The sequence below is a fragment of the Sceloporus occidentalis genome, unplaced genomic scaffold (assembly GCF_023333645.1).
Source record: "Sceloporus occidentalis isolate IW3139 unplaced genomic scaffold, rSceOcc1.0.p SCAF_29, whole genome shotgun sequence".
Classification (NCBI taxonomy): domain Eukaryota; kingdom Metazoa; phylum Chordata; class Lepidosauria; order Squamata; family Phrynosomatidae; genus Sceloporus; species Sceloporus occidentalis.
In genome coordinates this window covers 10,976,798-10,993,609 of record NW_028317009.1, presented here as the reverse complement: position 1 = coordinate 10,993,609, position 16,812 = coordinate 10,976,798, and the positions used below count along the sequence as shown (strand labels likewise).

Genomic DNA, 16,812 nt, shown 5'->3' with positions numbered 1-16,812 from the left:
CATTGGAATCTTTTTAACAAATGCGGTGAAAATACCTGGCATTCTGCCAGGGATTTTTTGCTAAGGGTTTAGCCCAAGGAATTTGTTATTTTGGTTATTTATTACTGTTACAAAAAAAATGATTTCATCCAAGAGTGAAACTGCAGATCATGGTAAAACTTTATGGCTCATTGATAAAATGGTTAACCCTCCATTGCCTGGGGTTTAAGAAAGTATTTGTGCCAATTCACCCCCTTCCACCCACGATCACTTTATGACTCTGCCCCACAGACGCCTCTCTGGCATCAGGAATACACCTGCCATGAGGTCCTTTGTCGGGTGATCCTGAAGCTGATACCGGCTTGTTGGCTCCCATTCACAAGCTGTGAGATACAGCTTTAATCCTCTGTGTTATATGAGGTTATGAAGCAGCTGCAGCGGTGCACATTTCTAAGCCAAAGTGTCTGAGGACGGTGACCTAAATCGCCGTTACAAGAGATCGGTGGGACGTGGTCCTTTGTCAATGCAGGACGTGGCATCGTTGTCTCTGTGAGTGGGGACTTTCTGAAAACGAATACTATCCTGTGGTACACACCCCTCTAACAGCATTATGTCATGTCTGAATGCTCTAATTGTCTGTGATATTGTTTGTTGACTTAATTTTATACCCATAATTCAGATGGATTTGTCCATATATAAGGGTGGAAAAGTTCCAAGTGACTGATCATCTTGAAATGCATTGGAAATTCCGCCGCAATGCTATAATGTAGGACTAGATACATTTCTATTTTGCAAAGCGTTAAACAGATATAAACGTAAATACATATCAATTTAAAATGGCTCAATGATGTTAGATGCCAGCTATAATACCTTACAATCAGACCCCTAATATATTGGATAATATAATGTGATGTGAGGGCTGATTTTGTATACCGTGAAATATAATTGTTATTTGTACAACTTGCCCCTCATATTAATAGTGCTATGTACCGAGTCCATAAATAAAATGTAACATTCCAAATAATATTATAACCCAAGCCTGGCTGCATACATTGTGTCCAGGAAAAAAAATAATAATGTAACTATCTCAGAAATGAAAACGTAGCAAATGAGCCATACCTTTTCTGTGAGTGGATACCTCTGCAGAACTGTCTCTTAATTGGCGTGCGGGTCTACGGTCCGGCTTCAGCCCTGGAAAAGCACAATATTACAAGAGTTACTATTACTAAACATACACCCCTTAACATTCCACATGGCCAAAGACAGACACTTTCATTTTAGGGGACTATTGCTAGGAGGGGGCGACATAAGAAACGAGCACAGACCCCAAAAAAGAGGGATGCATTTGAAAACCTTTGCTTCCACAGCTTCCATGGGCCAAGGGGGGCACCCAAAGAATAGTAACTCATTATACATCGAGGTGTGAAAAGTACGCCTTGCATCCGCACATAAACACAGCATATATCCTAAAATAGTAAAGTGTGCACTATAAATGCTATATTTCACCTGTATACACAACGGCAGCAAGTCTTTCTATTTTCTCTTTTAGTGAGTTTGAAAAAAGCCACTAAGCATATTTACTTAACCATGAAACCAAACACCTCCGAATAGCGCTTGCCGGTGAGTGTCACGCTGACGGAGGCCTCCCTCAATTATTCATGGCCCATTTCACCGGAGTGTTCCCCCAGTGTCTCCATAAAACCAATGCCAGTGTTTACCTAAAACCATCATTTTACAGACACGAAAGGATACAGGATACAGATATTCTACAGGTAAATTTCCCCGCTGTATTTTATTCCAGTCATACCCATGACAGGTTCTGGAGATCTATTGACCCATCAGGATTAGGAAGGCCCCATCCTCTCTGCAGGTTTAGGAGAGCGCCCCCCCCACCACTCAGACGTGCGTTTTCTCTTCTGGTTCCTTTGATCTGAAGAGTGAATAATGTGAGTCCTCAGGGCAGACAAACGAATACGACTGATCAGTGTCTGAGCAAAGACAGAACAGGGAACATTCAGCTCTCTGACGGCTTTGGGCTATGTCTCCAGCGATGCTGGGCTAAGCTGAATGGGAGTTATAGTCCTCTGCATCTGTGCTACCAGAGGCTGCCTCTCTCTGGCCCCAAACACATATTTCCATCGACAAACATGCGCTCAGTCAGTGGTGTCCTTAAAATCTCTCGCTTTCTCTAAATTCCTTTACTCTCCTCCATGAGTACCTGGCCTAGCAAAACAATTCAAAGCAATGTGAGACCCTTTCGGGGGCTAATGGGTCACATATGGGGTGCTTGAAAGGAAACTTCATGCCTGACATTTCTCTGCACCAACAAACTGCTTGCATTGCGCAAGATTTTAATGCTCACCATCTGCCGATCCGACATACACTCCGGAACACGGCGAAATCAGCAAAAAGCATGTTTGGATTCTACGCCATCTGCTAAACCACGCAATTTGCCTATAGCTTTTTGTAAAGCTTACTCGACGTGGGGGTCCGCGGAAACAAAACAACTGCGCTGCTAAAACAAGAGACTGGGACGGCACGCCAAGCACAATACTAAACGTAGGATAAGAGCGGGTTAAGAGGCAGCAAATTATTTCATTTCAGTTGGCTGTGGACCACCCTGGCTCCTTATAATTAAATATTTTATTATGGGCCAGAAACGTTGGGTGAGACTCAGATTAGATGATGCGAGGGGCTGTAGTTCTAGCTTACTCAAGGAAATGAAACGTTAGAGGGTCTTAAATTATACATTTTCTTTTTGCAAGGTATTTTGGCACATTGTGAAATGACCAAAACACAACGAGTCATCAGCCAGGCAATGGAGGAAGGACAGAAAGTGCCGCTTTCACAAATGGCTGGCATAATTGCGTAAAACACAGGTATGACTGTCACATGCGTCATTTAACAATCGCCTCCAATGTATCCCTTCCTCTAGATTAATGTTTCGCTGTTTGCTCAAAGGCGTGTCGGATTCCAGTTTAAGGACTAGCAGAGGCTTTCATCTGTGTATCATTTGTACCTCTCTATACGACAGCCGGTACTAGATAAAACACAATTTCTGTTATTCGCTCCTGTTGTCATACCAACATGTTACAGACGTGGCCACCAGCGGCCCCATCTCATCAGGTGACACTGAGTCAGAGAGGAGATCCCAGAGGTAAGAGCTGATGTAATCGGACCTGCTCTCACGTTACTGCTGACCCGTCATACAGTCTGCCTGCGCTGCAGGAAATGTCTCAGACTTCTTCTCTTCGGGGCATGGAACCTGTACAAACGTCTCATAACATTACGCAATTCTGTTTATTGTACCGATTTCATCAGACCGCCCTCTAATATTGTTGTAGAGGACTTAAAACCACACACCTCAAAAATCACTTATGTTGTTTGAAGATGCAAAGACGTCCTAAAAGCAGCTTATCCACGTCTGTCTAGAGTGCAGCACAAACATGTAAATCACACGAGATGGCGGGATGCTCTCGAAGCCTTCGCCGTCACCTAAAAGCAAGACTTGTCATTTGACATTACGTTTTATTTGTACAGCACCATCGGACTGTGTGGCTCTGTTCAAAAAGAGAAGTACAAACTAACCATAATATTAAAATCAACAATTACTAATAAAACACATTACCAAAATATGACCTTGTTTGACCCTTCACGAGAAACCCATTAAATACGGTTATTGTTATTATCGCTAGAGAAGGCCGCAGTCCGGTTGACAGATTTGTTGTCAGACACCGGCTTAGAGTTGTGGGAGGTGTCGTTTCCAGTAGGTCCCTGAATAATCTGCATGTGTTTCTTATATTACCTTGCAGCCCTCGCTGTTACTGGGAGTTCCCGTCTACAAGCTACGACTTGCTCTGTGAAACTGCTAGGTTTCGCCTGAAAACCGCCTTTTGGAAGCCGTTAGGCTCACACGGCGCGCGGAAACGTTGGATTTAATCGATTATCTTAGTGTCTGCACAGATTTCCGGTTTATATCAGTGTGTTTAATAACGAGTGTGTAATAAAGTAACACTAGGGTCATTCTAGAGGAAAGTCAAAGGGATAAGCAACAAATTGTTTATGTAATCTGTTGGGGTAAATTCCCACAATGTAGGCTTTGTTTGAACTTACATCGTCTCTACGAGGAATGGGCAAGAATGGAATGATCCTTTGTAGGCGGCCGCAATATATTACATGAGTGTTTTAATCAATATTCTGGATTTTTACACCAGCAATGGGACTTGTAATTTGGCCAATTTCATTTAAACTGGAACTGCGGTTTTGTTTGGGGGACAGCGACTAAGTGTCCCACGCAGCAGAGGTGAGTGTCAGACTGCAGGCACGGTGACAAGGGACAGAGACATGCTCCATATGCAGTAGCACAGGACATGCTCCTTATCCTTATCACGACTGACCCTATGTCGGAAACGCGTGGGCCTCATAACACTAATACAGTCTGAAAGTATGTTTAGAGCTGTTGGCGGGCCGAGACGGGACGTGACGGTGTGCCGTACAGTGTGATCCCTGCTGTAATGCTCAGTATCACTGTACGTCGTCAGTGGTGTTTTTCACGATCACCTCCCGTCCGGACCCTATTCATCATTGTCGTGCATTTTTTTAAATAGAATGTGAATGCCTAAAAATAGCTAGCGTTTAAAGCGATAAAACAACATGTCATCTCAAAAGAACATAAACGAGGATTAGGGGATGTCGTAGAGTGCAGTGATATCCATTAAAGACGGATCTGACTGGATGCCACAGGAATCTGCATTCTTAAGGTAAACGGCAAAGGCTCTGACCCCTGGGTATACGAAAGCAGTTTATTCCAAAATTGTCATCCACGGCATGGCATACAGCGGCAGATAGGAGACAGAAGGGTAAACGCCCAACGCGTTTCGCACTAATTCAAAGGCCACACACAGCCATACGTACTGCCGCCAACTTTAGATTTGTGACATCATCATGCGGCTGTGACCCGGGTGTACGTGTCAGGGGGCGATGCAAACAATCTATTAACTGTAACAACTAGAATGCACTTGGCGGGCTCACCCTGAGGCAGCTACTGACAGCCGATCACGCGCGGCAAACCACGAGAAGGAGACCGAGGTGACGGAACAGGGTCGTCCACGTATCCAAACGCCTCCGCCTGCAAAAGGAACAATTATCATGATAAGGAAACGCGCCGGTGCAGTTTTGGTTTGGAGCCCTGCGTACCACCGTCACAAAATGCCCAAACGAAGCCGCGGGAGAGACCCCGCTCTGTTAATATTACAGCACTGAGAGGGTTTTGGATCAGGCCTGCAGCATATTGTTACAATGTAATACAACATACTTGAGTAACAAAGATGTCTCCGAGGTACAGCTGACATGTCTGCCATCACCTAGTTTCCCTTTCCCCTGTTTTAATGCCTGCTGTGCGGGTAATTGCAACTTTTATGTCCCATGTTGCTATTTTTATGGCGGTTTTCGGGGTGTGGGGGGACACGGGACAATGCTTATGTTTTTCAGTCAGAAACCCCTTCTTGTCACATTTTAAAGCCGGCTGTGTGTAAAGCATCGCCTCACCTGGTGCCAAACTAAGACTGTTTATAAATACATGTCAATAACCGGAGCTGACCTCCTTCACAGTAACGGGAGGGGCCCCTGCCACACGTTCGTTAACGAGGCTGCGAGACGCCACATGATGTACCCGGGAACACAGCCCCCCTTGCGCTCAAAGGGCGGGAAAGCCGAGGGAGGCAGGCGGAGGGCGGGTTTAGTCTCGTGCCCATTGACACGAGCATATTTGGCGACGAGGGCGCGCGCTTCGCGTGTCGGATGTGACGTCAGGCGGCCGGTCCCGCGCACGTACGCACGCTCCCTCCGCAGTGTGTTTCTGTGAGGGCGGCCGCGCGCTGGGCACGTTAACGGCTAGAGGAGACCGGGGACACCGAGTATTCGCCGCACGCAGCTCCGGGAGACCAGGCCCTCCGCGGGAAGGTCAGTCTGTCGCCCGGCGAACCCGTGCCCTACTGGATAACCCCTTCATGGCCGGTGGGTTAACCCCTGCGCTCCCTGGGCCTAATGTTAACTCCTGCGTGACTGGGAAATTAACCCTTTGTTCCTCATGCTCCCTATTGAGTTTCTGCGTCCCTGAAGAGTTAATGTTTGGGTGCCCGGGGATGGTTCGTCGCCCCCTGGACTTGAAGTTAACCCTTACCTGCCTGAAATGTTCACTAGAATGAGCCCAAGGCCCAGACCCCGTTACGGGAGAATTAACCCCTGTGTGTTCAGTTACCAGAGTTAACTGTGTACATGTTAAGTATACCTCCAGATTTAACTCTTATGCTCGTATGCCACAGTCTCGGTGGAGAGCTGGCCCCCAGTGGCCCGGGGTACCTTCCCTCTCGCTACGTTTCTTCTAGGGGTCCGGAATTCAGCTTAACCCCCTGTGTGCTGTGATGTGTTTGCTTATGGTTGTCTTAGATACTCTGGGGAACCTTTGTCTTCCTAGAACATATGTTGTGTGTGTGTTAACCCATGAGCACCCGGGGTAATGTTCAGGTTACACAGTGTAATGCAGTGTAGTTGGTGCTCCTTACACCTGTTGTGTTGCACACTAGTTGTCTTGGCTGTAGAAGGATGATCAGTAACAACATAAGCCGGTGACATGTACAGAAAACACCAAAATTCCCATGAAACCCCAAACAAAACCTGTTGCTATGTTTTAAAAAAAGGCAAAGACAAATTGTCACTATAAGGGTTAATTCCTGGGTGGCAGTGTGGCACTGTATGGGTTAATCCAGCGGTGATCCTTTGTATGTTGGAGGTGTCCCGGTAAGCATGCGTGTGTGTTTATTGTGTATCCCGTAGTGAATTCTCTTGTGTTGCCAGCCTGAGGCCTGCAGCCCAATCCATTCTTTGCTCTCCCTTTATCCGTGTCCTCGGTCCCCGTAAGGAGGGTCCCCGCTGCGTCTCCCGGGCCCCCTTTGTGCCTCTGTGCGGCGGGGATGCGCTGTTTACTTGGACTGTCGCTGGCTTTGTTGTCTACAGAACGTCTGTTCTGCCAACATGGCGGGGACTGAATGCATTCCTGCCGGTCTGACACTTCTATTGTTCCAACCTATGTGGCTGAGAGTGATGTGTGCCGCTTGCGGTCGGAAGGGATGTGTTTCTGATTATCTTGTTGTGTTTTTGTTAATCTGTTTGTTAGATTTTTTTTCTTGCTGTCGGGAAGTGCTGTTTTTATTTAGCATGCCGGTGATGTAACGCGTTTTGCCAGAGCCGATATTCTGTTTTTCCGGTGGTTTTGTTGTGTGTCTGTGCGTCCGTGGGTTCTGTTTTTGCTTCTGCTTTGTGCGCTGCTATTCAAATGCGTTTTTACATTTATTGGGTCATGCGCTGAATTCTCAGTTTCTGTCACAAATCTGCCATAAAGTAGCTCTGGAGCCATGCGTGCCGCGGGTGGCTGAAGGGGCCCGTTATTGTCTCTATGCGTTCGTATGGCGGCGTTCAACTTCTTAGTAACAAGGTCTGCATTTAAAAATGTTCTCTTCTGCTGAGGCGGAATCTCCCCCTTTATGAAACGTAACCGATCCGTTTCTAACTTATTTGAACGAAATGCTCTAGAAACGAGTTCCTTCCCGGTTGTTTTTTGCCTGATTTGTAAGTTTATCTTGGAATACTCAGTTGTCGGGTGACAAAAGTACTGATGGGTTGTTGCCATAGAAACAGAAAACGGATGTTTTGTTTAGCGGTTCGGCCCCTGTAACACTTTGTAACCTGTTTTAAATACCGCAACCCTGACGACAGGTTTTATGCTTTTTGATGTTAACCAACACACGTCGCGTAGTCAGGTGCATGCTGGGAAATTACAAAAGCATGTACTTTGGTTAGACGGTTTCCCTTAAAATCAATGACTATTTATTATAAGACGCAAACACGTTGAGCATTGAAAGCGAAATCTTTGCTTACCGTGGATGTTTCTTGGGCTCTTCTCGTTATGGATCTCGTTAGTGGTGCCGGGCCGGGGGCTGCCATTCCTGGAGCCAATTGAAATGACATTCGCAAATGTAATGAATTTACAATAAAACCTGATAAATCACTGCGGCGGCTTCACTTACCGGTCCATTTGCCTTAAATTGGACTAAAGTTTTTATATTCTTACCTGTGGCTGGGGGGGTGAAGTGAGTAAGGAATTCATGTTCTGTGTCCATGATAAATATATGTATATATCATATATGTTTCAGTGGATGTGACTGGGTACGTGGAACGTGATGTCTGATTGAGGTCCTTTCAATAAGCGATGAGAAATCCCCTTTCTCTATGCACATCTCCGGTATCGAGTCTGTAAATGATCCCATGCTGGGTTTTAGCGATCGCCGCGAGGGGGGGGGGGGTGAAGAGGCCGATATGTCGCCGCGGGGGGGGGGGGGGTGAAGAGGCCGATATGTCACCGCGGGGGGGGGGGGGGGTGAAGAGGCCGATATGTCGCCGCGAGGGGGGTGAAGAGGCCGATATGTCGCCGCGAGGGGGGGTGAAGAGGCCGATATGTCGCCGCAGGGGGGGGGGGGGGTGAAGAGGCCGATATGTCACCGCGGGGGGGGGTGAAGAGGCCGATATGTCGCCGCGAGGGGGGGTGAAGAGGCCGATATGTCGCCGCGAGGGGGGGAGGTGAAGAGGCCGATATGTCGCCGCGAGGGGGGGGGGTGAAGAGGCCGATATGTCGCCGCGAGGGGGGGGGTGAAGAGGCCGATATGTCGCCGCAAGGGGGGGGGTGAAGAGGCTGATATGTCGCCGCAAGGGGGGGGGTGAAGAGGCTGATATGTCGCCGCGAGGGGGGGGTGAAGAAACTGATATGTCGCCGCGAGGGGGGGGTGAAGAGGCTGATATGTCGCCGCGAGGGATGCGTTAACTCATTTTGCATACATTTGGTTCTGCGTTTTTGCAGTGATCCCGCTGAACTTTCCCCTATAATCGCCCCCTTAAAGGTGGCTCGGGGAATGGTAATCGCCCATGATGGTGGTAAATACTGGGGTAAATACATAGATGCGCATTACCTGCCGCTACGAGGGAGGGAGCTGGTGCTCTGTGTGAGGTCACATATGATGTCACTTTCTTTCAGGACCCTTCTGTGGCATATGAGCGGCGATCCCTCTGTTACTGATCTGCGTCGAGGACGTGTGCTATGCTGGAAGCTGGCAGCTGCTTAGACTCAAGTGAGTGGCCCTCGAAAGGAAGTGACGGGGGTAGCCTGTGAATACACTGCATGTTATTCGTTAGCCCTTCACATGTGACTTTATTCATCGTTTTCTGCCTTATTATTTCACAAGCTATAAGCAATTATAATGCATGCCTGGTAACAATGATCCACGTTCCTCTGGCTAAATCCCCCGTAACATGTTACTGGAGGAGAATGAAGCTGCCCCGCGCGGACCCCCTGCTGCCCATTGCGTCCGGGGCCCCGTGTATACGCCAAGCCCCTTCGCCACTGCAGCGGTTTGATTTATATAGGTGGAACCCCTGTGTGTCATATTTAATACAAGCGGACGCTAAGCTTATTTACCTCTTGATGGATATGTTATGCTCGGTCCGCTCTTGCCTGTTATCGGGCCCTGCGTTGTAGATTACACCACAGTGTGACTTTGTCTCGTCAGTGGGCCGTGTGTTCCCGCAACGAGCCGTTATCCGCTCCAAAGGCCAGGAGAGAAAAGCTCGAGACATCCGATAAGAAATATCTTTTCAGTTGGTGCCGGCCGCGCCAACTTGTGTAGGGCATACATGGACCTGGTAGAGATGGTATGGTTAATTTCAGCATGAGAGGGGTTAATTCGATTGTATAGGCATGTGGTGGAAAAAGGTCTTATAACAGGGGTGTCCAAGTTTTTTCTGCAGTGGGCCACTTCATCAGAATTGTATACGTGCGAGGGCCGAACCCATTTTTCACTGTGAGAAAATATGGCCTTTAATAAAATATGCAGATTAAAATAAAGTAAAATGACACAAAACCTTTACTCTTCCTCTCACTGATTTCTGGGCCTAGAAAGTTTTGTGACTACAAATTCAGGATAATTAAAAATGAAATAGTTCTATTTATTCTAGGGATGAACTAAAATGAAACTTCTGGACCAAAACATTCACTTAGCCAAAACCAAAAAGGACACCCCACCTTTAAAAATAATAATAAAAACTCACATTTTTAATAAAAGTAGGTAACACAACATAATTGGACAAAAAAAATTAGCAAATTACTTGGCATGATAGGAGTGTGATTAACAGCAATCACACTCCTATCATACCCAGGCAACGAGTTAATGCTGGTACCTAGGCATGATGGGACTGTGCTTGCTGTTAGCAATCAAAGTCCTATCATGCCAAGTCAGTCAGTACATGCTGGTACAGGGTGGCAGTAAGTGATGTGCAGACCCCATACTGCTGGCAGCATCAATACACAAGGGGGGCAGCTAGCTAGGTTTCAGCATGTACTGGCTGACTTGGCATGATAGGAGTGTGATTGCTAACCGCAATCACAGTCCCATCATGCCTAGGTTCCAGCACTTACACATCCATGCTATCACACACACTCATTCATTCATATACTCATTCATTCCCTCAATCACGCATACTCATTCAAACACCCTCCCCACCCCCTTACCTGCACTGCAACTCCTCGATGCCGCTCACAGACTTCAGCAGGGGGCGCGGCCTCCCTCTGCGTTCTCTGGTAATGAACAGAGGAAGCAGGACTGGAGCAGAGTCATGTGATGTCACGTGAACTCTGCTGGGTTCCGCTTCCTCTTTGCAGTACAAAAGACCCTCCCACTGGTAAGTAGCAGGGCACATGTTGGACACCCCTGTTATTATAAGATAATTTTCTCTTTTGAAGCTCAGACTCCAACCCGGCCCTCTGCAAGGTGTGAAATGTTACAGCGGAGGTGCCGTTACGTCTACTTGCTGAGTGATCCACCATGCCTGGATGCCCTCATAGATAATGGATTCTTTCCAGGGTCATATCCAACACATATTATAGGTACCCCTGCCCTCCGCTTATACCCCCTCTGGGCCGGATTGGAAACTCGAGATGAACTGGTTATGAAATGAATTAGAGGAAATTGGTCGGGGGGCTTACTAGGGGCCAAGATCTACTTTTGAGTAAGTCGCCATCTTTCCGGAGCCCTACGGACAGAAAAACTGTTACTTTACCGCTCAAGTGAGTAGTTGGGTTTTCTGTCATTTCTCCTTTTTATTTTTATCTGTTTGGTGTAAATAATCTGTTTATCATGTTTTTTGGATGCACTGTTTTTGTTCATAATAAATATTCCTTAATTGAGTTCAAGGACCCCATGTATAAATTGTCTTGGTGGTGGCAGCGTTATATTAGTTATCATTATAGTTAATTGCGGGGGTTTTAAGGGTGGATATTTTTATCACTATTTCCGGTCTAGGGCAGACAGTGAATTTTAACCCTTTTGCCACCAGAACGATGTCATGTCTTGCTGGTTGTTCGTGTTTATGTGGGGATTGTGGTGAATACAAAGTAACGTCCCCCTTTATTGTGCGATTCTTGGTGAGAAGAGACATGTTTTGCACCGGGGTCATATATGTGCTCCCCCCCCTTTTGTGTGTTGCGGCAGAAATATTTTTGGTTCATGAAATCATCCCCTGAGTAAGTTAGATGCTGAGGTTGGGGAGGGAATGCCTATATTATTAGTTTTGTTTTATGTAGCGCCGTCATATTCTGCAGTGGTGTACAAACCCTTTTAAAATAGGTGCCTGGATTTAGTAAAACGTTTGAGGAGGGCCAGCAATCCCCCTTCCTAAATACGTAACAGTCAGGGTATCGTATGGTTTGGGGTCACATTAGGTAGTGTTTTGTGTCATTGTTCATTTGTGTGGATTTGGGCCGTTGTGTTTGTGGCGTGTATTAGACGTGTAACGGGCAGTAGATGTGCATTGGTGGAGGGGTTGTTCCTTGGGCTTTCAGTTAATGAAATGAGCCATAAATAATGGGATGTCTGGCAGCCTGGCCTGTGAGTGCAGGTATCTAATGGGTCCCTGGGGGCCCTTTCCTTCCAGTTCACATCTATCTCCCCATCTCATTACTCTGAGCCATGAGGAAGTGTGCAGAATAGGGGGCGGGTCTCGTCCGTATATGACGGTCTGCTGTGTGTAAGATTAGGGGAGGGGTCACAGGGGCTGTTAATACCATAAGGGGAGAGGGGGGGGTCATAGCTGTGGGTAATGTAACGGCGGGGGGGGTGCATAGCTGTGGGTAATGTAACGGCGGGGGGGGTGCATAGCTGTGGGTAATGTAACGGCAGGGGGGGTGCATAGCTGTGGGTAATGTAACGGCAGGGGGGGTGCATAGCTGTGGGTAACGTAACGACAAGGGGGGGGTGCATAGCTGTGGGTAACGTAACGACAAGGGGGGGGTGCATAGCTGTGGGTAATGTAACGACAAGGGGGGGGTGCATAGCTGTGGGTAATGTAATGGCAGGGGGGGTGCATAGCTGTGGGTAATGTAACGGCAGGGGGGGGTCATGGCTGTGGGTAATGTAACGGCAGGGGGGGTGCATAGCTGTGGGTAATGTAACGGCAGGGGGGGTGCATAACTGTGGGTAATGTAACGGCAGGGGGGGGTCATGGCTGTGGGTAATGTAACGGCAGGGGGGGTCATAGCTGTGGGTAATGTAACGGGAGGGGGGGTCATAGCTGTGGGTAATGTAACGGCAGGGGGGGTCATAGCTGTGGGTAATGTAACGGGAGGGTATGTTGTTTAGAAAATATCAGGGGTGGGGTAATGTAGGGCAGGGGGAGGGTCTGCATGCCGTCTCCTCCTGTCTGCTGGTCACACCCTGCCGGTGTGGGCGATGACTAAGGCTAGGGGCGGTCCGTGCCGCGGATATGATGTAGGGGGTGCAGTGCGCATGCTCCGTCTCCCTCTTGCGGGTGTGGCCGCGCTTGGAGCTGCTGCGATTCCCGGGGAGGCTAGTGCATGATGGGGCCGGGGCAGCGCCGGGTTCTGCTTCACTCCCCATGACCGGCAAGGCCACTCACCGCGTGCTCTACTCATGGAAAGGGGTACTCCTCACCTGCATGTCCGGGACTGAGCCCAGGAAACGCAAAGGTAATGCCCGGGGCAGGATCACCCCCGGCTCGCGCTGCCACTAGTCTTTCCTGGAGCTGCTGCTGCCCCCACGCGGGTTTACGCGTCTGTAGAGGCGTTGTCTGTGATTATCGCGGCCGGTAATCGGCTCGTATTGGAGTATTCGGTGTTAGGGAGACCGTAATAACACTGCTCCCCGTCTGTCTGTGCCGTGCCTCGGTCAGGCAGGACCCACGGGGACGTGGCAGGGGCTGGAGCTTTGGCACCGGACACGGGCCATCTGATGGCTTAAGCCATGTGAAAAGTTACTTAATGGGGCCCTGAGACTCCCCTGTGTTGGCTGGATTACAGTGGGCTGCGGGGGTCCCCCTTTAGCTCTAGCTCAGTGGATTGGGGTGTATTTCTGAGTTGTAGTGGATTATAGTGGGCTGCGGGGGTCCCCCTTTGGTTTAGCTCTGTGGGTTTGCGTGTATATCTGGGTTGTAGTGGATTATAGTGGGCTGCTGGGGTCCCTACTGGTTTGGGTGCATTTCTGGTTTGTAGTGGGCTGCGGGGGTCCATCTGGGTCTAGGTGTGTTTTTGGTTAGTAGTGGGCTGCAGGGGTCTGTCTTAATTTACCCAGTGGGTTTGGGTGTATATCTGGCTTATAGTGGGCTGCGGGGTCCCCCCGGGTTTGGGTGTATATCTGGTTTGTAGTGGGCTGCAGGGTCCCCCCCCGGGTTTGGGTACATTTCTGGTTTGTAGTGGGCTGTAGTTGCTCAGACTGATATTCCAGTCCTGGGTGTGCCGGGTCTGCTGTTCAGGATTAATGATTGTTTGTCATTCTGTGTTCACTCCTTTACGGCCGTTTCATTAACGCTAATTACTTTTCCCGTCTTCCTTACAGAAATGAGCCGTCAGACTGCTACAGCCATCCCGACTGGTACTTCCAAGTGTCCTCCATCCCAGCGAGTACCGGCCCTCACGGGAACGACTGCCTCCAACAATGACTTGGCCAGTCTCTTCGAATGCCCCGTGTGCTTCGACTATGTGCTGCCACCCATCCTCCAGTGTCAAAGCGGACACCTCGTCTGCAGCAACTGCCGGCCGAAGCTCACATGCTGTCCGACCTGCAGGGGCCCCCTGGGCTCCATCCGTAACCTGGCGATGGAGAAGGTCGCCAACTCCGTTCTCTTCCCCTGCAAATACGCCAGTTCTGGATGCGAGATAACCTTACCCCACACGGAAAAAGCGGATCACGAGGAGCTGTGCGAGTTCAGACCTTACTCCTGCCCCTGCCCCGGAGCTTCGTGCAAATGGCAGGGCTCCCTGGATGCAGTAATGCCCCATCTAATGCATCAGCATAAGTCTATAACAACGTTACAAGGAGAGGATATTGTCTTTCTGGCTACGGACATTAATCTCCCGGGTGCCGTGGACTGGGTCATGATGCAGTCGTGCTTTGGCTTTCATTTCATGTTGGTCTTGGAAAAACAAGAGAAATACGACGGGCACCAACAGTTCTTTGCGATTGTACAACTAATAGGAACGCGCAAGCAAGCGGAGAACTTCGCCTACCGGCTGGAGCTAAACGGCCACCGGAGGAGGCTGACTTGGGAAGCCACGCCGCGCTCCATTCACGAGGGAATTGCGACGGCCATAATGAACAGTGACTGCCTAGTTTTTGATACCAGCATTGCACAGCTCTTTGCAGAAAACGGCAATTTGGGGATTAACGTGACCATCTCCATGTGCTGAGACTGTATTCAGACACTTCCAGGGCCAGTGTTCAAAATCCCCCCCCCCCCACACCAGTTACCATTAAACAGGCAGCCGAGGAGCCGGGGCTGCACGTTGCATGTAGAAACACTAATATTTAAACTCCTAAACCACTGAGAGAGAGATATAAACGTATAAAGGCACCCACGCTGGGCATCTTTTGTATTTAAACAGAAAATCTTTACAAAAATTAAAAATTAAAGTCAAAAAATGAACGTGTAAAATAATCCCGAATTTGTGTTTGTAGTTTGTACAGTGAAACCCAGTTTGTTTCTTCCCCTCCTGTGACGGAGAAGCCATTGTGCGCGGCGTGACGCCGCTGCGCCCCTCATTTGTAAGTCACTATATAGCACTGCTGCTGTCTGTACATTTTCAGTGTATTGCTAATTTTTATTAACTTCTAGTTTTTCATTCAATAAATTTGACTTTTTCTGTAATGAAGGTTTTTTTGGGTACATGTTTGCTACGCATCCGTTGTGGTTTAATGTTATTTTTTGTTTTATTTGGAAAAGGTTTTCTCCGTTTACCCGTTGGCTGGTATGATTTGGAGGAAAGCTAAGAGATTGATTTTTGGTTGCAGTTAGAGGATGACGGGTGACGTGGCTATTCATGCTCATTAAGGGATCGTAGGAATTGTAGTTAATTGACGGTGGTAAGCCCTGTATTTAGGGAGTTACATCCCCCCGCTGGATGACTGTTTGACGACGCAGTGTTTGGTTTATGGAACGCTCGTTTTTTTTGTCCTGTCTTGAAAGAAAATATTTCAAAGTGCGATTTGCTTCCGGATGCGAGGATAGTTTTTGGGCTGTTTCAGTAAAAAGGGTGGATTTGTTTTTGTAGCGCAAGAATTCATTGTCTGACAAATATAAGTGAAAGCAGATATTGTTAAAGAGCTGTCTGGGGACGTTCTCCATCTTTTTATAAATGTGGTTTAAATGTCTATTTGGCAAACTACCAGCTCTTGGCTTTCATTTGTGTAATCGTTCAGTACTGGATGGGATTTGTTTGGCTTTTTTCTTCAGAAAAAGCGTAAGTTTAAATACCCCTGTGCTACTTGGTTTTAGGCTAATTGTGGCTAGGGGTGATGGGAGTGCATCTGTGGTCTGCAGTGTATGCCCTTTACTTGTCTGTCAGATACAAACTTTAATACCGTTACACTTACGAGTTGCCTATTGTGCTGACATGGGGTCTGTTTCTCTATACGGGCCGGTGTATTTAAAGCCCCCTCTAAGGGCTCCCCCGGGTGCACATTGTTAGGGTGATTGTTCATTTTAACGTTTGACCTCAGTTAGCGTTGGATGAGTTACTGATTAGAGACTCGGATAGCAAAGATCCTGTCTTGTTTAAAAATGTTTTTGGTCTCGTGATGTTATCGAATACAAAGAGTATCCCAAGCTCTGCCTCATGTTCTATTAATAAAAGAAATGCTTCAGCAATGAAGAAGCGTTCTCTCTCCTGATTTATGAGCTCCTGCGCGCGGCGGTAAGCCTCACAGACCATCCAGCGGATAGTATTTTTTATTTGGGGTATGTGACTGTATATAAAATAAATGCAGGACCCCCATCCACGCTTTACAATTCCCATTCCTTGTTTCAGCATTTAAAGGACAGGTCTCAAAGATACTGGATCTACACGAGTTAACGTCACCAGACTAATAAACCCCTGAGGCTGACCGTGAGAAATCTGTACCGTGGGACTAGCGTGTGCTTTGTTCTGTAAAGATACCTCACATAATGGCAAAGTCACATTTGCTAGAATTATTGTACTTTTTTTTTTTTTTTTTTGAATAGCGCATGATCCATAGATTAAATCCCAGACATAAGCAAGCGGATTTAATGAATTAAGTGCTCAATTTACAGGTAATAGAGACAAAACATAATACACATTAAGCTTTTACCTCCTGCGCGGCGTAGACCACAAGGCGCGTTCTGCGGCTGTTTCTATCACGCAGAGTGGGGTGATAACCATTGGTAAATGCTATTGGAATATATTAATCCCGGCCCCAGTGC

The 16,812-nt window shown here is 47.8% G+C and overlaps 1 protein-coding gene across 1 annotated transcript; it reads left to right on the top strand.

Annotated features, from left to right (window-relative positions):
* The first annotated feature begins 12,975 nt into the window (after positions 1-12,975).
* Positions 12,976-14,782, top strand: LOC149299335 (E3 ubiquitin-protein ligase SIAH1-like). Its single transcript, XM_089486516.1, has 2 exons — positions 12,976-13,066; positions 13,932-14,782. Exons 1-2 carry the CDS (start codon positions 12,976-12,978, stop codon positions 14,780-14,782), a joined length of 942 nt encoding a protein of 313 aa, XP_089342642.1.
* Positions 14,783-16,812: the final 2,030 nt, after the last annotated feature.